The sequence below is a fragment of the Carcharodon carcharias genome, chromosome 26 (assembly GCF_017639515.1).
Source record: "Carcharodon carcharias isolate sCarCar2 chromosome 26, sCarCar2.pri, whole genome shotgun sequence".
Lineage (NCBI taxonomy): Eukaryota > Metazoa > Chordata > Chondrichthyes > Lamniformes > Lamnidae > Carcharodon > Carcharodon carcharias.
In genome coordinates, this window is record NC_054492.1 from 32,870,886 (window position 1) to 32,888,684 (window position 17,799).

Consider the following 17,799-nt stretch of genomic DNA (forward strand, 5'->3'; position numbering starts at 1 on the left):
CTCAGCCAAGATGCATTAGTTTTAATACATGTTATAGACAATCTATTGGCAAAAGTTCAATGTTTGCGTTTTGCATCAGATAGCGAGACAGTTCCTCCTTTGTGATTAAAAGCACGTGATTAAACAATGGACTTAACTGGATGAGAAGATGATCAGCACTGATGAAGTAATTGAGGAATTTTAAGACATCAGCAATTTGCAATAAAGCAAAAAGAACATTTATCCAATTTCCTCAGGTATATTCTAACAATACCACAGGATTTTCCGTACAGTGAGAAAGCTGGAGGCAGATAACCAGTCCAAAAGATCTGTTTCGAGGGTTTTTACAAGCATGGTAAAAGGCCTTAAGTATGTATTCTGCACCCGAGGCACACTAGCTGGTGGAGGAAAATGGCGACATCACATGGGTCCGAATGCGTTACCATGACGATCAGTATCTACAGTGGTTTGGCAACAGGCACCAAAGAAAACAACCACCCACAATGACACTTGATAAACCACTTCATTTACAGCACTTGTGGCAGAACCTGCCTCTCAAGGATTGGTCTCTTCAGCCATCAACAAAAGTGCATCATATGAAGCTACCCCATTGTCAATGGATTTGATTTGCTGCATGTCCATCATGTTCTGCAGATGAAGGATGCAACGATGATTGGGGAGATATATTCTTATGGGCAGGATACTGAGGTCAGCAAGGGGGGTGTGGGGGGGGGGGGGCGGGGTGGGTTGGGGGGGGTGGGGGGGAAGAGAAGAGATCTGCTCGCCGACACGTAAAATGACGTGGGGATGACATTGGGCTGAACTCCTGACGTTGCCTCGCGTCATTTCAATTTTCAGGTTGGTGGGGGTACAGCTGAATCAGCTGTGCACCTGCCGACCTGTCAACGGCCAATTGAGGTCATTTAAAAACTAATTGAACTCGTTAGTGGACCTGCCGTCCAACCTTAAGGTTGGCAAGCAGGCCAGGAGCCCTGGCGGGCTTCAGAAAAAACATGAAACGTCATCCACGGACGGGATGGGGTTTTGTGAAGGTTTTTAAAAACTTAATAAACGTTTAAATATAAGTGATGGACATGTCCCAACTCATGTGACAGTGTCACATGAGGGGACATGTCAGGGAAATTTTATTTTTGTGCATTGACCATTTTTGAATTTGGCACTGATCTCCCTGAGGCAGCACTTAGCCTCAGGGAGATGAATGCGCTCCATCGTGCACACTCCCGGCTTAGGGAACTCCCCCCCACCCACACAGGGAGTGCTTAGTGCTTCCTGGCGGACGTCACGCTGGGCGGGCCTTAATTGGCCCACCCATGTAAAATGGTGTCACACTCCTGATGGGGGGGGTGCTAATTGGAGGCATGCCTGATCCTGAACTCCACACCCCACCCCCAAACAGGGGGAAAATTCTTCCCTATAAATTACACTATAGCTCCATCAGCCAGATATTCATCTGTAATTGGAGGTTATGTTGTACGTATCCATAAACAGTTGGAAATTTCAGTGCTGACATATTAAAAAGGTACAAGGAAAGATAGTCCTACTTATTTGCCAAACACCAAAAACTCACTCATCCAAAAAGATATTAAGTCAGTCTGAACGTCTACACAAACTGGGTAAAAATACATATTTATTTAAAGAACAAGACTGCATTTTTAAAAACATACTTTGGAACAGTATAGTCAATTTAGATTCCAATCAGATGGGAATAAAAAGCAGCTCAACCAGGACTTGTTTAGAGGAGAAATTTGATGCTTCTGAAATGGAGAGCCGCATTAGGCAAGTAACCAGACATGAATGGAAATACATTGACTTGAAGCGTTAGCTCCTTTTCATTCTCCACAGATACGGCCTGACCTAGCTGTTGAGTGTTTCTAGCATTTTCTGCTTTTATTTCACATTTCCAGCACCTGCAGAATTTTGTTTTTGACCAGAATACGTTGAAGGAAAGTGAAAAGCAAATACAACTGGGACATCCATTGAGAAGCTTCCAGACCAGACCAGCAAGAGGTGCAGGGCTGTTGGGAAGCAGTCACTGGAGATAGGAGATACAATGAAAGCTAATGTATTTTTAGTATTCAGGCTAGACTGTTAAACTGAGTCTACTGAAAAATGGATTGTAATTACGCAGAGACTAGGTTCTGCAACATAAAACACAGTAATGTATATTGTTCAAAGGATTTAGAACCCTCAAAAATATGAAAGAACTGGCAGTACATTAACACAGTCACAGGTGCAAAAGTTCACAGCCACACCTATATGGCTTTAAATTCTTGAAAAGGTGCAAAAAGTTTGTTAACCTCCTAGGTTAACACAACATTGAAGATCAGAATGTTTACAGTTAGAGCCGGAAGATGGTAGATGGGATTTAAACACTCAAAAGCAGCATGGAATAATACAGCATCACTCGCTCAAAGATTAACGGGAACCACACAATACAACTATCGCTCCTCAAATCGGATAAATTAGATATATTCCAATTTCAAAAAGAAAATTGCCCATAGTTATTAAGTTTAACATCAAACTAGAATGATTCCATTCTATGAGTGCTCTGCCTGAAAGCAGGTCCTTATCTTATTGTCAGCTCATTCTTCATCCAAAATGTTTTTCTTGGCCATTTTGTAGTTTGCCATTGCCTTTCATTCTCAGGGAGAGGCAAGGATGCAGGTCACAAGTCCAGTCGAGCTCCGCTAGAGTGGGAATTGAACCCATGTTATTGTGTATTATTCCAAACCACATGCTCGCCTTCAAACCAAACAAGCTAATCTGACCCCTACTAGGATGATACCCAACACAAGTGCTGTAGTAACTGGTCAATTTGCAGACCCCAACTTAAAGGTAGGTTTCACTTGAACTGTGCAGGGACCTGTATTCTGGTGAACCAAATGACTAGGGCTGTAGAGGGCTTTAAATCAAATAGGACGAGGACGATGACAGAGGGTTCTGGAAAGAGGATATGTAGGCTAACAATGCAAAAATGATATGGGCAGCCTTGCAGGGCAGCTATTTAGGTAATGATACCCAGATTGTGACAGGAAGGGACAGTGTACAAACAAAGAAACAGCAGCAAATAGGGTCAAAGGGAGGGGGGGAAATGGTAAAAAGGCAAAACTAATGGCTCTTTACTTAAATGCATGTAGATTTGGAACAAAATAAATGAATTAACAGCACAAATAGAGGTTAATGGCTATGATCTTATAGCCATTGCGGAGATGTGGTTACAAGGAGATCAAAACTGGGAACTAAGTATTCAGGGGGATGTGACTTTTCGAAAGTACTGGCAGGAAGGGAAGGGTAGTGGGGTAGCTTTGTTAGTACAAGATGAAATAAATATGATAGCAAGAAAGAATCTTGGATTGGAAGATGTAGAATCCATACGGGTGGAGGTAAGAAATAACAAGGGGAAGACGACAATGGTGGGAGTAGTCTATAGGCCCCTGAGCAGTAGCTATACTGTAGGACAGAATAAATCAGGAGATAATGAGGGAATATAAAGAAAAGGCAGTAGATTAATCATGGGTGACTTTAATCTTCATGTAGATTGGTAAAATAAAATTGGCAGAGGTAGCGACAAGCAAGAATTCATAGTATATTTGGGATAGCTTCCTAGAACAATATGTTGTGGATCCAACCAGGGATCAGGCGATTTTGGATCTGGTAATGTGTAATGAGGCAGGCGTAATGAATGATCTGAGTGAAAGATCTCCTAGGAAACAGTGACCATAATATGGTAGAATTTAGCATTCAGTTTGAGAGTGACAAACAACTCTGCTAAACTTAGATAAAGGTATTTACAAAAGAATGAGGGCAGAGTTGGCTGGAGTGGACTGGGATAGGATTTTAGCAGGAAAAAAAAAAACAGCTGATGAACAATGGCAGATGTTTAAGAAAATAATTCATGACTCACAACAAAGATATGTCCCAATGAGGAAGAAGGATTCAAGGAAGGGAATAAACCAACCATAGTTAACCAATGAAATTAAGGATAGTATCAAATTAAAAGAAAACACATACAATGTAGCAAAAATGGTGGTAAGCCAGAGGATTGGGAAAGTTTTAAAAACCAACAAAAGATGACCACAAAAAAAATAAAGAAGGAGAAAATAAATTTTGAGGGTAAACTAGCAAGTAATATAAAAACAAACAGTAAGAGCTCTTTTAAATATATAAAAAGGAAGAGGGAGACTAAAGTGAACATAGGCCTCTTACAGAATGAAGCTGGGAATCCAGGAAATGGCAGAGGAGTTAATAAATACTTTGCTTCAGTCTTCATGGTAGAAGAGATTAATAGCATTCCAATACTAAATAATCAAGGGGCAAAAGAGGGGGAGGAAATAAATACAATAATTATCATGAGAGAAAAAGTACTAGGAAAGTAATGCAGCTAAAGGCTGATAAGTCCCCTGGACCTGATGGTTGCATCCGAGAATATTAAAAGGAAGTAACTGCAGAGATAATGGATGCACTGGTTGTAATCGTCCAAGAATCCTTAGATTCTGGAAAAGTCCCAGAGGATTGGAAAACTGCCAATGTAACACCCTTATTCAAAAAGGGGGCAGATTAAAAAAAAACAAACAGGTAACTATAGGCCAGTTAGCTTAACATCTGTCATTGGGAAAATGTTGGAGTCTATTATGAAGGATGTAATAGCAGAGCATTCTAATCAAGCAGAGCCAACATGGCTTCATGAAGGGGAAAATCATGCCTGAAATTTATCTGAATTCTTTGAGGCAGTAACAAGCAAGATAGATAAAGGGGGACCAGTAGATGTAACATATTTGGATTTCCAAAAGGTGTTCAATAAAGTACTGCATGTAAGGCTTAATAAGATAAGAGCCCATGGTGTTGGGGGTACTATATTAGTATGGGTAGAGGATTGGCTAACTAAGACAGTTGAGATAAGGGGGGCATTTTCAGGATGGCAACCTGTAACTACTAGAGTGTCACAGGGATCAGCACTCGGGCCATAATTATTTAAATACTAAATCCCGTAATGACTTGGATGAAGGAAGTGAATGTACTATCACCAAGTTTGCAGATTGACACAAAAAGAGGTGGGAAGACAAGTGGTGAGGATGACAGAGTCTACAGAGGGATATAGGCTTGTTAAGTGAATGGGCAAAAACTTGGCAGATGAAATATAAATGTGGGAAAATGTGAGGTCATGTATTTTGGCAGAAAGAATAGAGAGCTGAATATTATCTACGTGAAGATTGCAGGAAGCTGGATATTATTTACATGGAGAAAGATTACATAATGCTACAGCACAGAGGGGTTTGGAAGTCCTAGTGCATGAATCCCAAAAAGCTAACATACAAGTTCAGCAGTTAATTGAGAAGGCAAATGTAATGTTGGCCTTCATTTCAAAGGGAATGGAGTATAAAAATAGGGAAGTCGTGCTAGAACTATACAATGCACTCATTAGGCCACACCTAGAATACTGTGAACAGTTTTGGTCCCCTTATCTAAGGGAAGATATACTGGCATTAGAGGCAGTCCAGAGAAGGTTCACTAGGTTGACCCTAGATATGGAGGGATTTTCTTATGAGAAGTTGAGTAGGGTGGGCCTCTACTCATTTAGAAGAATGAGAGGCGACCTTATTGAAACATAAGATTCTTGGGTGGCTTGACAGGGTAAGTGAGGGGTTGTTTCCCCTTGTGGGAGAGTCTAGGACCACAGGGCATAATCTCAGAGTAAGGGCCACCCATTTAAGACAGAGTTGAGGAGGAACTTCTTCTGAGAGGATAGTGAATTTGTGAATTCTTTACCTGAGGGCTGTAGAGGCTGGGTCGTTAAGTATATTCAAGGCGGAGATAGACAGGTTTTTTTAATGAGTAAGGGAATCAAGGGTTATGGGGAAAGGCAGGAAAGTAGAGCTGAGGATTCTCAGATCAGCCATGATCTCATGAATGGTGGAGCAAACTCAATGGGCCGAATGGCCTACTTCTGCTCCTACATCTTATGGATGGTCAAGGGATTTGATTTTTCCTGCAAGGTTTGATGATAAGGTTCAAGAGGCGTGGACTGATGTGAAATGTTACATGTACCAGATAAGAAAAAAGATCACACCAGCATCACGTTTGAAATTATTTCAAGGTTAACTCATTATCAGTTGGTTCTAGTGAATTATGGGTAGACCACATCAGCAGTTTTGTTTTCTTTTAAAACTGGGAACTCCATTTTTTCTTTCATTCAATAACCCAAAATTTAAAAGATTGTTTTTTTATCCTTCACCTAATCCTTTCGGCTGGCTCTCATCTGAAGGACAACATTCCATATGCAATCTCTGGGTGTTTTAGACAGACAGATCCATTTGCACATCAATATTTAAATTGTTTTATGAATGACACTCCATTTTGAACAACCTGCACAATAGCGTCACATCCACAGGAATAATTTTTACTATCCACATGGATAAATATATCAGCAAAAGAGTGTTTGAAGTGTGAAGATTACTAAAAGTAATATATATTTATAAGTTAAGGGTAATTGCAGACCCTGCTGTATGTCACCATTTCAACACAACGTTGCAGTATTGTGGGATTTTGCACAAAGCAAAGTGCTTCACTTATGTCGCTTACAATGTCTATTGAGCATAACGGAATGTTACACTGCAGAAACAGGTCATCAAGCCCATCAAGCACACACTCCCTCAAGCACCTGGTTTAACTCCACTCTCCAGGTCCTACCTCATACTCATTAATAGTCTCCTTTATTTAAGAAGCTAATTTGCTTTTAAAAAGAACTTCTGGGCCCTGTTTCAATGGTTGTTAAATTCTAACTACAACTTTATAAAATAAAAGAATATTTCTCCAAGCAACCATTTAATTCGGTACAAAAGCAGAATTACCTGGAAAAACTCAGCAGGTCTGGCAGCATCGGTGGAGAAGAAAAGAGTTGATGTTTCGAGTCCTCATGACCCTTCAACAAAACTTGGTGTCTGTTTCATCTTAAAATCTGCCTCTTATTGCCAGCTAGAGGAAATCTTCACTATTTCTCTCATTGTTATCCTTAAAATTCTCAAACAAGTTCTCCTTCAGCTCCTCTGCTCCATTGAAAACAATCCTTCAGTATCTCTAACTACACACACTCATCCCTGGTGAATCTATGCTGCACATTTCTTTTTTTTTCTGGCTTTTGGCATTAATACTATATCCCTGCTTTGTGCCCCAAAGCCCCGTAAATATTTTCTTCAATTATTTATCGAATCCTCTTTTAAATGTTATTACTGAATTTGCTTCTAGGGGTAAGTAATTCATGTAAACTTGAAATCGAACATAAAAGGAAATGGTGAGCAAATTAGTTTTTTGTGAAAAGTTTGAATAGAGAGATTTCTTACCATTTCCATCTTCATTCGGCAGACAAGAGTCAGCCAGCTGCTCAGACTTTGACAAAGAAGCATCAACGCCATGAGTTATTGATCTTCCAATTACATTACTTAAGACAGACGTCACACTTTCATTAACTAAGACTTTTGTTTTCTCAAGGCTGTAGGTGACCACATTTATTGCTTTGTCAGAGACAAGGAGGATAGGATTGGTGACGTTCTCTCTTAGGCTTTTCATTTTCCTAGCTGCCATTTCTTTCACATCAGACATAATCTGGAAAGATATCAATACAGATATTAACACATTGGATGAGTGATGAATTATTTCAGTCAAGGCAATGAACCTGGCACTGTCCCCACTCAAAATAAGAGCTTTTAAATACCTGCAAGGTATATCACAGCCCTTCTACTCTCTTCACCTCAAGCTTAATCTATAAACCTCATTACATAAAACAAGGGAAATTGGAACAAGAAAAGCTCAAATAAAACCCACTATGTTCTTAAAAGGAAGAAAGTGCAAATTTTGGAAATATAAGCAGAAAATTCACAAGAAATCCAGTGGCTATAGAGAAAAGGAGAAAAAAAAAGCTATTCCCAAAACATTAATCCATCTTTTCCCTTTACAGAAGCTGAAAAGCCTATTCTGTATTCCTAGTATCTGTTTAATATTCGATCATGGAACCTTTCTCTCTAGTCCTACTTGTGATTCCTTGCAGTAATGCTTGTCAACTCTCCATAAAGATCAATGCTGTTGATATCTGTATGCTTGCATCTTCCTTTAGCAACAGACTAAGTTTAAAAAGATGTAGCTTTCTTCTCAATGTCAACATAAGCACTGCCTTTCAAGTTTGTTGGGATCCTAATAAAGGAACAAGAAAAGCAGACACCTTAAGCTTTAATAAAACTATCGTGCATTGGAAACCTTTTTTTTTACTTCCCAGCAACAGTTTCATTTTTAAACCGGTGATGATAACGAAAGGCCGACACTCACTTTTGTCGAGTCCTTGTGAAGTACAGGAAATCTCTCCTCTAGATGGTCAAGTCCTTTGCAAGCATAATCATTGGCAACTGCAACTGTAAACCATAATATTCCCAGTCATCACATGAATGGAACAAAACACCAAACTTCCCAAGTATATGCCCAGTAATGTTTATTCTACAATTTACAGCAACCCATTTGGTCTTGCAAGTTTTCTTGGATAATTAAATCATGTACTTCTTATTTTCAGAAACACATTTTAAAAGGCAATTAGCATTTTGTTAAATTATAAAACAAAGTGACGATATTAGGAATTCTAGTTTGAAGAAATCAGACTAAGGGAGCAGAGTTGTAACAAATTAACACAAGGGGATAAACAGAGTTTGAAGATTCTGTCTACCTTGATTGAAAGAGTTGCTTCTAAAAATAAAAGGAAAATAAGACTCTAAATTTATCAATAGCATACAGGCCTTGTAATCTAAAAGTAGAATTCACTGAAACGTGAAAAAAGCTGAAAATCAAGAACTAATCAAGGGATGTGGGGAGTGGGCAGGAAAATCTGGTAGGCAGTTCAGTCTGAGTCAACTGAACAGAAAATGCACCAATATTTATGTCTAAATGAATCAGAGGTTGACAACGTTCCGAAGCTGAGTAGCAGTGTGAGAGAGTTACAAGACAATATAGTTCAGGCAGATTTGCATACTAAGCACAAGGTTAACTAGTAACTCCTTACTTTGAGGCTGAAGTTTCTGAAGAACTGGTTGCATGCTTTTCAGAGCTAGCGCTGTAGTTCTTTTTATTCCTCCCTCAGAAATCTCCCAAACCGATGCAACTACAGGGTATTTGTCCATGGTGTCGTGATAAATATTATAGAAGATGTCACAAGTAGAACTTACAGCCAGCAGGCTACTGAATCGCTTTATGAAGTTCTCCTATAAAAAGTTATATTTGAATATGCAAAACAATTGTTATTAGCACTTCATCTGTCAATGCCACACAGTCATTTTGAACTGATGCTTGCTAATCTAGTAACCAACGCCTGTTACAAGACTGCCATTGCACTGCATATACAGGATCCCTGGTGAAGAGCTAAAGCTAATCCACAAGTCTATTCTTCCCCTTTCATCCATTGACATTGCAGCTTGCTTTTGTGTTTTTCCTTACCTTACTCTCGGTGTAATTATTCTGTCTGTCTCCTGACATTATGGCAACCTGTAAATAGCAAGTGCACAGCCAGGTAAGTTGATGCCCTGTCACTAATATCAACAGCAAAAATAATTACTGGAAATATCAGTATTATTATATCCTCAAAATATAATACTGGAGCATTGGGATTATAGTGTAGGATTGTTATATAGGAGGAAGTGAAGTGTTTTCAGAGGCTGATGCTTAAATGAAGAAACAGGTAGAACAAACAAAGGCAGAGCACCCAAGGGTGAAATGGTACAGATGAACCAAGCAATCCATTGCAACTGGGGACTGTGGATGGATATGTGGGTAGCAAGTTGCTGTATGAATAACAGTAAGGGAATTATAAAAGCAAAAAACTGCGGATGCTGGAAATCCAAAACAAAAACAAAAATACCTGGAAAAACTCAGCAGGTCTGGCAGCATCTGCAAGAGAGGAACACAGTTAATGTTTCGAGTCCGTATGACTCTTCATCAGAACTAAGTAAAAATAGAAAAGGTGAAATATAAGCTGGTTTAAAAGGGGGGGGGGGACAAGTAGGAAGGGAATGATCTTTTTTATGCTATTAATAAGGGCTGAATCTGTTTTCAATCAGAGGGATTGGGGTTGGGGAGGAAGAGAATTAGAAAGAAAGGTCAGCCAGAAATGGATCTACTGATGGGAATATCACAAATAAGAAAAAAAAAGGTGAATAAGCTGAGAGCACGGTGCAGGAGGGCCTATCCTCTGCACTTCACCCACCAGCTAAAGAGAGGATGACCAAGCTACCTAATTTCAATGAATCATTACAAAAAACAAAATACACATTAAAGAGCTCTTCCTTGTGCGAGCTTCACAAGATAATCTACACCAGGTTAGTGCCAGCTTGGATCAATTGGTGGCACTCTCAATTTAGAAAGAAACCTTATTCTAGGTTATGAACACAATCTAGTCAAACCCTTACAGAACAGCACTAAGGGAGTGGTGAACTGTTGGAAGTGCCACCTTTTGGCAGGAACATTAAACTGAGGTCGTGCCTATCTTTTATGGTGGACATATATATATAAAAAAATCTCATGACACCATTTGAAGAGTTATTCCCTCACAGTTACCACCAGAATTAGGAGGTTAACTGGCTTATTCAAACCATTGTGGTTTATGGGACCTTGCCCTGTGCAAACTGGCTGCTACGTTTACCCATTTAGTACTAATCATCGGGTATGAAGCATTTTGAAGCCGCCAGGAGGGGACATGTCATAAAGCTCTATTCGAATATAAGGTCCTTCACTAGAGGGAGCACGGTTGCCACAAAGCAAAATTGGGGTTACTTTAAAATGAATTTGGAAGGGCTGGAGTTTCGATAAGCAGACGAGCGAATGGTCAAAGCTAGCAGAAGCATGAAACCAAGAGAACCCCAATAGGATTTTAGTACTAATTATGACGTTAGTACTAATCATCTATTGGAATGGAGATACACAGCAAGCGAAAGTACAAATATTGATATCATAGAACCAAGTTCTAGAGGAAGTCTCAAAAGCGAACTGTACACACTTAAAATTGAACAGCTTTAAGGAATTGCGCGCAGTGGGTAAGTGGAATTCAATAGAAACACTTCGACGTACTAAACCATGACAGTCCAGCAGGTTAAAAGTATTGTTTATACATTATATTATTTTTAAATGTAGAATTAACACCATAGAAACATGTCACTGGAGCCAACTGGTCTCCACTTCACAAGTGTCTGTTCTCGCTTCTTCATCTAACCACATCAGCATATCCTTCCACTCTTTTTATTCCCCTCTTTGAGAACTTCTGATTTCGATCTAACTACAAGGATTATGAAAGCAAAATAAAATATCTGCAAGCTTGCAAGACATTAGAGAAAGTTAAGCCAACTAAAAATTTGACCTACTGATCAACCCCCTTGGGCTTAACTCGGGTCCTTTAACACAGCTGCCCAGGTGAGCCCAGAACACGGCAGGTTTTGATGGGCCTGGGCTGGAGAGAACAGTCCCGCAAATTAAAATCAGACTTGGATGTAGTTAAGGCCAACTCGCTTTCCATTAGTAGAAATTTTGGTAATTTTATTAATTTGCACAGCCCTATGCAACTTTTAAATAAGAAATACTCAGCAGTGTTTTAAACGTTGCTCCTCTAAATACTGGGACTTAAGGACTGAACTCAGCAAGTTTATACATCTTGTAGCTTTGCTATATAAAAAAAAAGGTCACTGTCCCCAGATACTTACAGCGGATGGTTTCTCCCCCAAGTTAACAGTCAAGCTGTACACAGTAGCCAGAAATTCCCGAGTTCAGCTCCACCCTGAGGTTAAATAGCGTGCGGATCCCACCCCTCCACGCCCATTGGACAGCACTGCCAACTCTACCCTTGCTGCAAGAACTGTTCGTCAACACTGGAATCAATAATTATTGCGGTTCATCCTTCTGCTGGGTTGTATGTAGAAGGATAGAGCCCTGGTGTGCTCTATGAAGTGCACACACACACACACACACTGTGTGAAGGTATTGGAGGGCTACAGGAGCCGGTTCGATCTGTGCACCCGAGCAATTTCCAGATCAGTTCCCAATTATTAAAAAATGGAAAATGCTGGAAAAACACAGCAAGTCTGGCAGCATCTGTGCAGAGAGAAACAGAGTTTGGGTTTCCGTCTGTGACCTTAACGTCACAAACTTGAAACGTTAACTCTTGTTTCTCTCTCTCCACAGATACTACCAGATTTTTTTTAAAATATTCTTTCATGAGGTGTGGGCCCCACTGGTTAGGCCAGCATTTATTGCTCATCCCCAATTGCCTGTGAGAAGATAGTGGTGAGTCGCCTTCTTGAACCACTGCAGTTCTTGTGGCGTAGAAACTCACCAAGCCTCTTTCGACAGCACCTTTCAAACCCACGACCAGTACCATCTAGAAGGACAAGGGCAGCAGGCACATGGGAACACAACCACCTGGAGGTTTCCCTCCAAGCCACTCACTATCCTGACTTGGAAATATATCATTGTTCCTTCACTGTCGCTGGGTCAAAATCCTGGAACTCCCTGCCTCCCTAACAGCACTGTGGGTGTACCTACACCACATGGACTGCAGCGGCTCAAGCAGGCAGCTCACCACCACCTTCTCAAGGGCAATTAGGGATGGGCAATAAATGTTGGCCTAGCCAGTGATGCCCACATCCAATGAATGAATTAATAAAAAGGTACACTCACAGTGCTGTTAGGGAGTTCCAGGATTTTGACCTAGTGACAGTGAAGGAATGGCAGGCGATATAGCTCCAAATCAGGATGGTGTGTGGCTTAGAGGGGAACTTCCAGGTGGTGGTGTTCCCATGTATCTGCTGCCCTTGTCCTTCCAGGTGGTAGAGGCTATGGGGAGTATCTACTGAGTATTTCTGGCATTTTCTGTTTTTATTTCAGATCTCCAGCATCCACAGTATTTTGCTCTTGTATCAGTTACCAAGGCATTGGAAGGTGGAAGGCAAAACCATGGGGAAAAGAAAATCAGGGGGAACATCATCATCAATAAGACTCCTCTTGTGGACATTCTCAGAGCCCAGCTCAGAGCAACTGATACAAAAGCAAAAATGCTGCAGATGAAAGGCACAGATCAGAAACATTAACTCTGTTTCTCTCTCCACAGATGCTGCCAAACCTGCAGAATAGTTGCAGCAATTTCTGTTTTTATGCTTGTTCAGAAAAATTCTGTGCCCATGAGCAGCAAGACCTAGACAATATCCAGGCTTGGGTTGATAAGTGGCAGGTAACATTCACGCCACACAACTGACAGGCAATGACCAACTCCAACAAGAGATAATCCAACCATTGCCCCTTGACATTCAATGGTGTTACCATCACTGAATCCCCCACTATCAACATCCTGGGGCTTACCATTGACTGGAAACTGAACTGAACCAGTCATCGAAGTACTGTAGCTACAAGAACAGGTCAGAGGCTGGGAATTCGGCAGACAGTAACTCCCCTCCCTACTCCCCAAAGACTATCCACGTAAGGCACGAGTCAGGGGTGTGAGGGAATACTGTCCACTTGCCTGGATGAGTGCAGTTCCAACAATACTCAAGAAGCTCAACACTATCCAGGACAAAGCAGCCCACTTGATTGGCACCCCATCCACTACCTTAGACATTCACTCCCTCTACCATCGACACACAGTCACAGCAGTGTGTACCATCTACAAGATGCACTGCAGGATCTTGCCGAAGCAAATAAATAATAAGAAGAAACATTGACAGAGGGTTTGGAATATGGAATCCACCTAAAATTTCAATCATATGGGTATCCTGATACCTACTGCATGAGCAGCAGACTGGTCATTGTCTTGTTGAATTTTGTGTGAAGTTGTGTTTGCTTTAGCAAAACATTTTGAGTAATATGTTAAAATGGAAAGCAGTTTGGATCATTAATTAGCCCAAATAGTTTATGCTTAGCAAAAGTATTAAAACATATGTAATCATGAGAATTTACAGATACCTGGAAGTCCAATAATGGTTATTACACATGCAGAGACTTTGAGTGTTGATGGTTGTGTCAATTAGGCAGTTTTTAGTATGTCCTCACCCAACATTGTGAGGGAGCTATATTATCACATACAGTTCAAATGGCTCAGTCGCTGAGCATCCTGGATTAATGATTATATCTTTACTGACATTAGTTCAACTCTCTCACTGAGTAAATAATTCTTCAATGCCAGTTCCTCAATTACATCACCGTTTAAATATAAGTATTCAGAAAAAAATCAACAGACAGAAAGTAAACAGAACAAAAACATTCTTTGTAAACCAAGTCATAATTTCAAAAGGTTACTGAACTTGTTGATAATGATTTATAAAGAAAATAACACATAATGACAAAACCTTATGATGGAATTTTTCTCCTTTATTATCATCATATTATAACTGACATTAGAAAAGGAACAGAGACCAGGCTATCATGTGAAAACTTATGTGGCTTTGACTTGCATACACACCATTGTGCAAGATTAAGGTGCGGTCAGATCAGTGGGTGGTTGTCACAGGCAGATTTTCCTCTCTTGACTAGATTTGAATGCATGACCAGGAAAGTGAGGGGATGGGTAATGGTTGCTGATTAGTTGATTGTCCATGGATTCAACATAGAAGTTTTCTATGTAATGGAGGAGCCCAAGAAATGGATTGGTTGAGGCACCAGTAGTCACAGTCCCTGATGGAAGGTGAGTCACTGGACAGGAGGGCTTATCCCATGGATCGCTTGTCATCACATTGTCATAAAAGTCGATTACAGTCACAAATTACTTATGAACATATTGAACTTTTTAAGGAAGATGTGTGTGTTTTTAAAGCCATACAAGCAAGGACACTGAGCAAAAGATGGCTGATAATGTAAAGTGACCACTTCCTGAAAATTTCCTATCTGGATTATATTGACAGACCTGTCCTGGGAGAACCTGGAATGTTGCACCTGAAAAGGTATCATGGGCAAGCAGAGACACTTATATGGGAGATAGGAAGGATGCAAAAGACTGATTACCATATCTCAGCAGTCATCTAAGATCCATCTCCTGTTAATTCATATCTCAGAGTGTGTAAAATGGTTGGATATCAAAGAAACCATTGTTTTTTCCCCCTTTCAGGAATACACAGGGAAAAATGGGTTAAAAAGCTAGCTGCAGAGCAGTGCTAGTGTGCTGTGGGAGTGACAGCACAAGACCACCAACTAGTCACCCCTGCAGTTGCAGGCAAGGTCTCTCTCTCTCTCTGTTGCTGGAGGTAAGGCTCAACAAAGCCACAGTCAAAAAAGAAATAGGGCAGCCTCTTCAGCCAACCTGCAGAATCAAGTGTTTCCAAACCGACTACTAAACTGCCAAAGTCAGCACTACCAGAATCATCCAACTTAACAGCCGCAATGTATCACTATCTACACCTTACGGACAAGCCAAAGACTGATTCGTATATCAATTTTTAACTTCTATTTTTGGACTCTTAACTTCTCATTTCTGATCTGTGTGTAGCACTTATTATTTTTCCTCAGATTTTTAGTAACTAATAAACTTACTCTCTCTTTGACTCAAGAAAGCCTGGTTAAATTGGCACCTCCTAAAACATAAGTGCATTTGGACTCGGAAAAGGTATCCAGATGGGAAGAGATCCCTTTGAAATTAACCTTGTTGTGACCAATTGAGGGGGTTGAATAAAGAAGGGGAGCCAGCTCATTCCTCCTCATCTGGGAGCATAACAAAATCGGGGTCCCAGTCAGGAAGTTAACAAATTGGGGGACCTGGGGACTGGCTGTAACAACATGCATAAGCCAAATTGCACGAATATGAAGAGAAATTAGATTTGCACAGATCACTGTGTTTGTCATTGGTGGAGGCCTGTGGGAAGCTCAACAATCTGTTCCCTCAGGGCCTGGACAGCTGCGTGATTGCAAGACCAGAGAGGAAATAGAGAGATATTATACCCCTACAAAGATTGCAAAACAAAATGTTGAGGCATTGACTTCATAAAGGATTCTTTTGCAGACACATTTTGGGTTGGTTACTGTCATTAAAATATAATGTTATTGGCACATTGATCACTGAAAGAAGAGTTTGCACCTGATCATGTCTCTGAAACATGTACAATTAACATTTTGAAACAGAGTGAATGATATTAAATCAAAAGATATAGGCAAACATGCTGTACACAATAAGTTCATACACATACACATGTGGGTAGATGATAAAGAAGGCATATGGAATGCTTTCCTTTATTGGACAAGGTATAGAATACAAAAACAGCCTTGTAATGTTGGAGCTGTATACAATGCTGGTTGGGCCACTGCTGGAGTTTTGTGTACAGTTCTGGTCACCACATTACAGGAAGGATGTAATTGCTCTGCAGAGAGTACAGAACAGACTTACAAGAATGTTGCCAGGGCTTAAAAATTGCAGCTTTGAGGAAAGATTGGGTAATCTAGGATTGCTTTCCTTGGAACAGTGGAGGCTGAGGGGTGATTTGATTGAGGTGTATAAACTTATGAGGGGCCTAGAGTCAACAGGAAAGACTTGTTTCCCCTAGGAGAAAGGTCAATTACCAGGGGTACAGATTTAAGGTGATTGGTAGAAGGATTAGAGGGGATATTAGGAAATACTTCTTTACACAGAGGGTGATGGGTGTCTGGAATTCACTGCCAGGATTGGCGGTTGAGGCAGAAACCCTCAATTTATTTAAAAGGTACCTGGATCTGCACCTTAAGTGCTGTAACCTACAAGGCTATGGACCAGGTGCTGGAAGGTGGGATTATAATGGGCGGCTAGTTTTTTTCAGCTAGCATAGACACAATGGGCTGAGTGGCCTCTCTCTGTGCTGTAACTTTTCTATGGTTCCATGTTGGCCATCTTTGCAGCTGTAAAAACTTCCTCATTTCCCAGCTTTACATACAGAGTAAGCATCTAGCCTGTATTCTTGGTCTTTCCAAGTAGAACACTGAAATCCGGAGCACTGCACACTAAGGGAGATGAAATACATCCTCACTACCATTGGACAAACTATGTATTTTGAATATTTATTCTCTAAGGGCAAAGCAGATCATCTTTTGTCAACATATTCTTTCGACATATGTGGCTGTCCTTTACTAAATGCCAAAATTGTAGCATCAAAGTCCTTGTAATGAACCGAATTGACATCTTCATCTGCCAACGATGTCAAATGTTTGTCTTGATCAAGGGCTGATAGTCAAAGAGCTGTCTGCTGATTGTCAGCAGGATTAGAATTTAATAATTATAACCTGTAAAGCATTTATTGCATTACAAGAGATAGTCTGGATTCAGAATCTGACAGTATACAATATTCAGATCATAACACATTGAGGCAACTTGCAACAAAAATTGCTTTGGAGCGTATTTACCTTCCCATTGAATGATTACAGCTTTACAAAAACTGGTTTAATGGGGGAAATGTTATTGCTGCTCCCAATAGTTGAGCCATTAAAATAATCTTTATCTTTTAAAACCCTGCAAGGTTCATATTGTGTCAGAATTAGCAAATCATTTTAAGGCAGAAACTGGGTCTTACTGCCAATTAAGATGGGTTTCAGTGACAGGGGTGACTTATGTTTTTGTCTTTTTGTTTTTGAAGGGCAGTTTTGAGTTCTATGGCTGGGCAACCTGATTGTCAACAACTATCACATTTGCAAATGCTTCAGTTCACAGTCAAGCCAAAGAAACAAGGAGCAACTCCATATAACTTCACACAGAGGGATCCATGAAAATGTAGAACTTTTATAGGTTTGAAACACACACTACAAGTTAGATGATTTATCTGTTTTATAACTTTTATTCTA

At 40.3% G+C, this 17,799-nt stretch overlaps 1 protein-coding gene across 7 annotated transcripts in view; it reads right to left on the reverse strand.

Annotated features, from left to right (window-relative positions):
• The window catches only part of pex11a (peroxisomal biogenesis factor 11 alpha), a 55,462-nt gene that overhangs the window by 22,896 nt on the left and 14,767 nt on the right, over positions 1-17,799 (reverse strand). For all 7 annotated transcript variants that reach the window (XM_041175054.1, XM_041175055.1, XM_041175053.1 and 4 more), the window contains 4 exons: positions 9,469-9,516; positions 9,038-9,236; positions 8,317-8,399; positions 7,338-7,599 (listed from right to left, as the gene is read on the reverse strand). In XM_041175054.1, coding sequence (XP_041030988.1) covers positions 7,338-7,599; positions 8,317-8,399; positions 9,038-9,236; positions 9,469-9,507 — 583 coding nt within the window. In that variant the 5' untranslated portion in view covers positions 9,508-9,516. The remainder of the gene's footprint in view (positions 1-7,337; positions 7,600-8,316; positions 8,400-9,037; positions 9,237-9,468; positions 9,517-17,799) is intronic.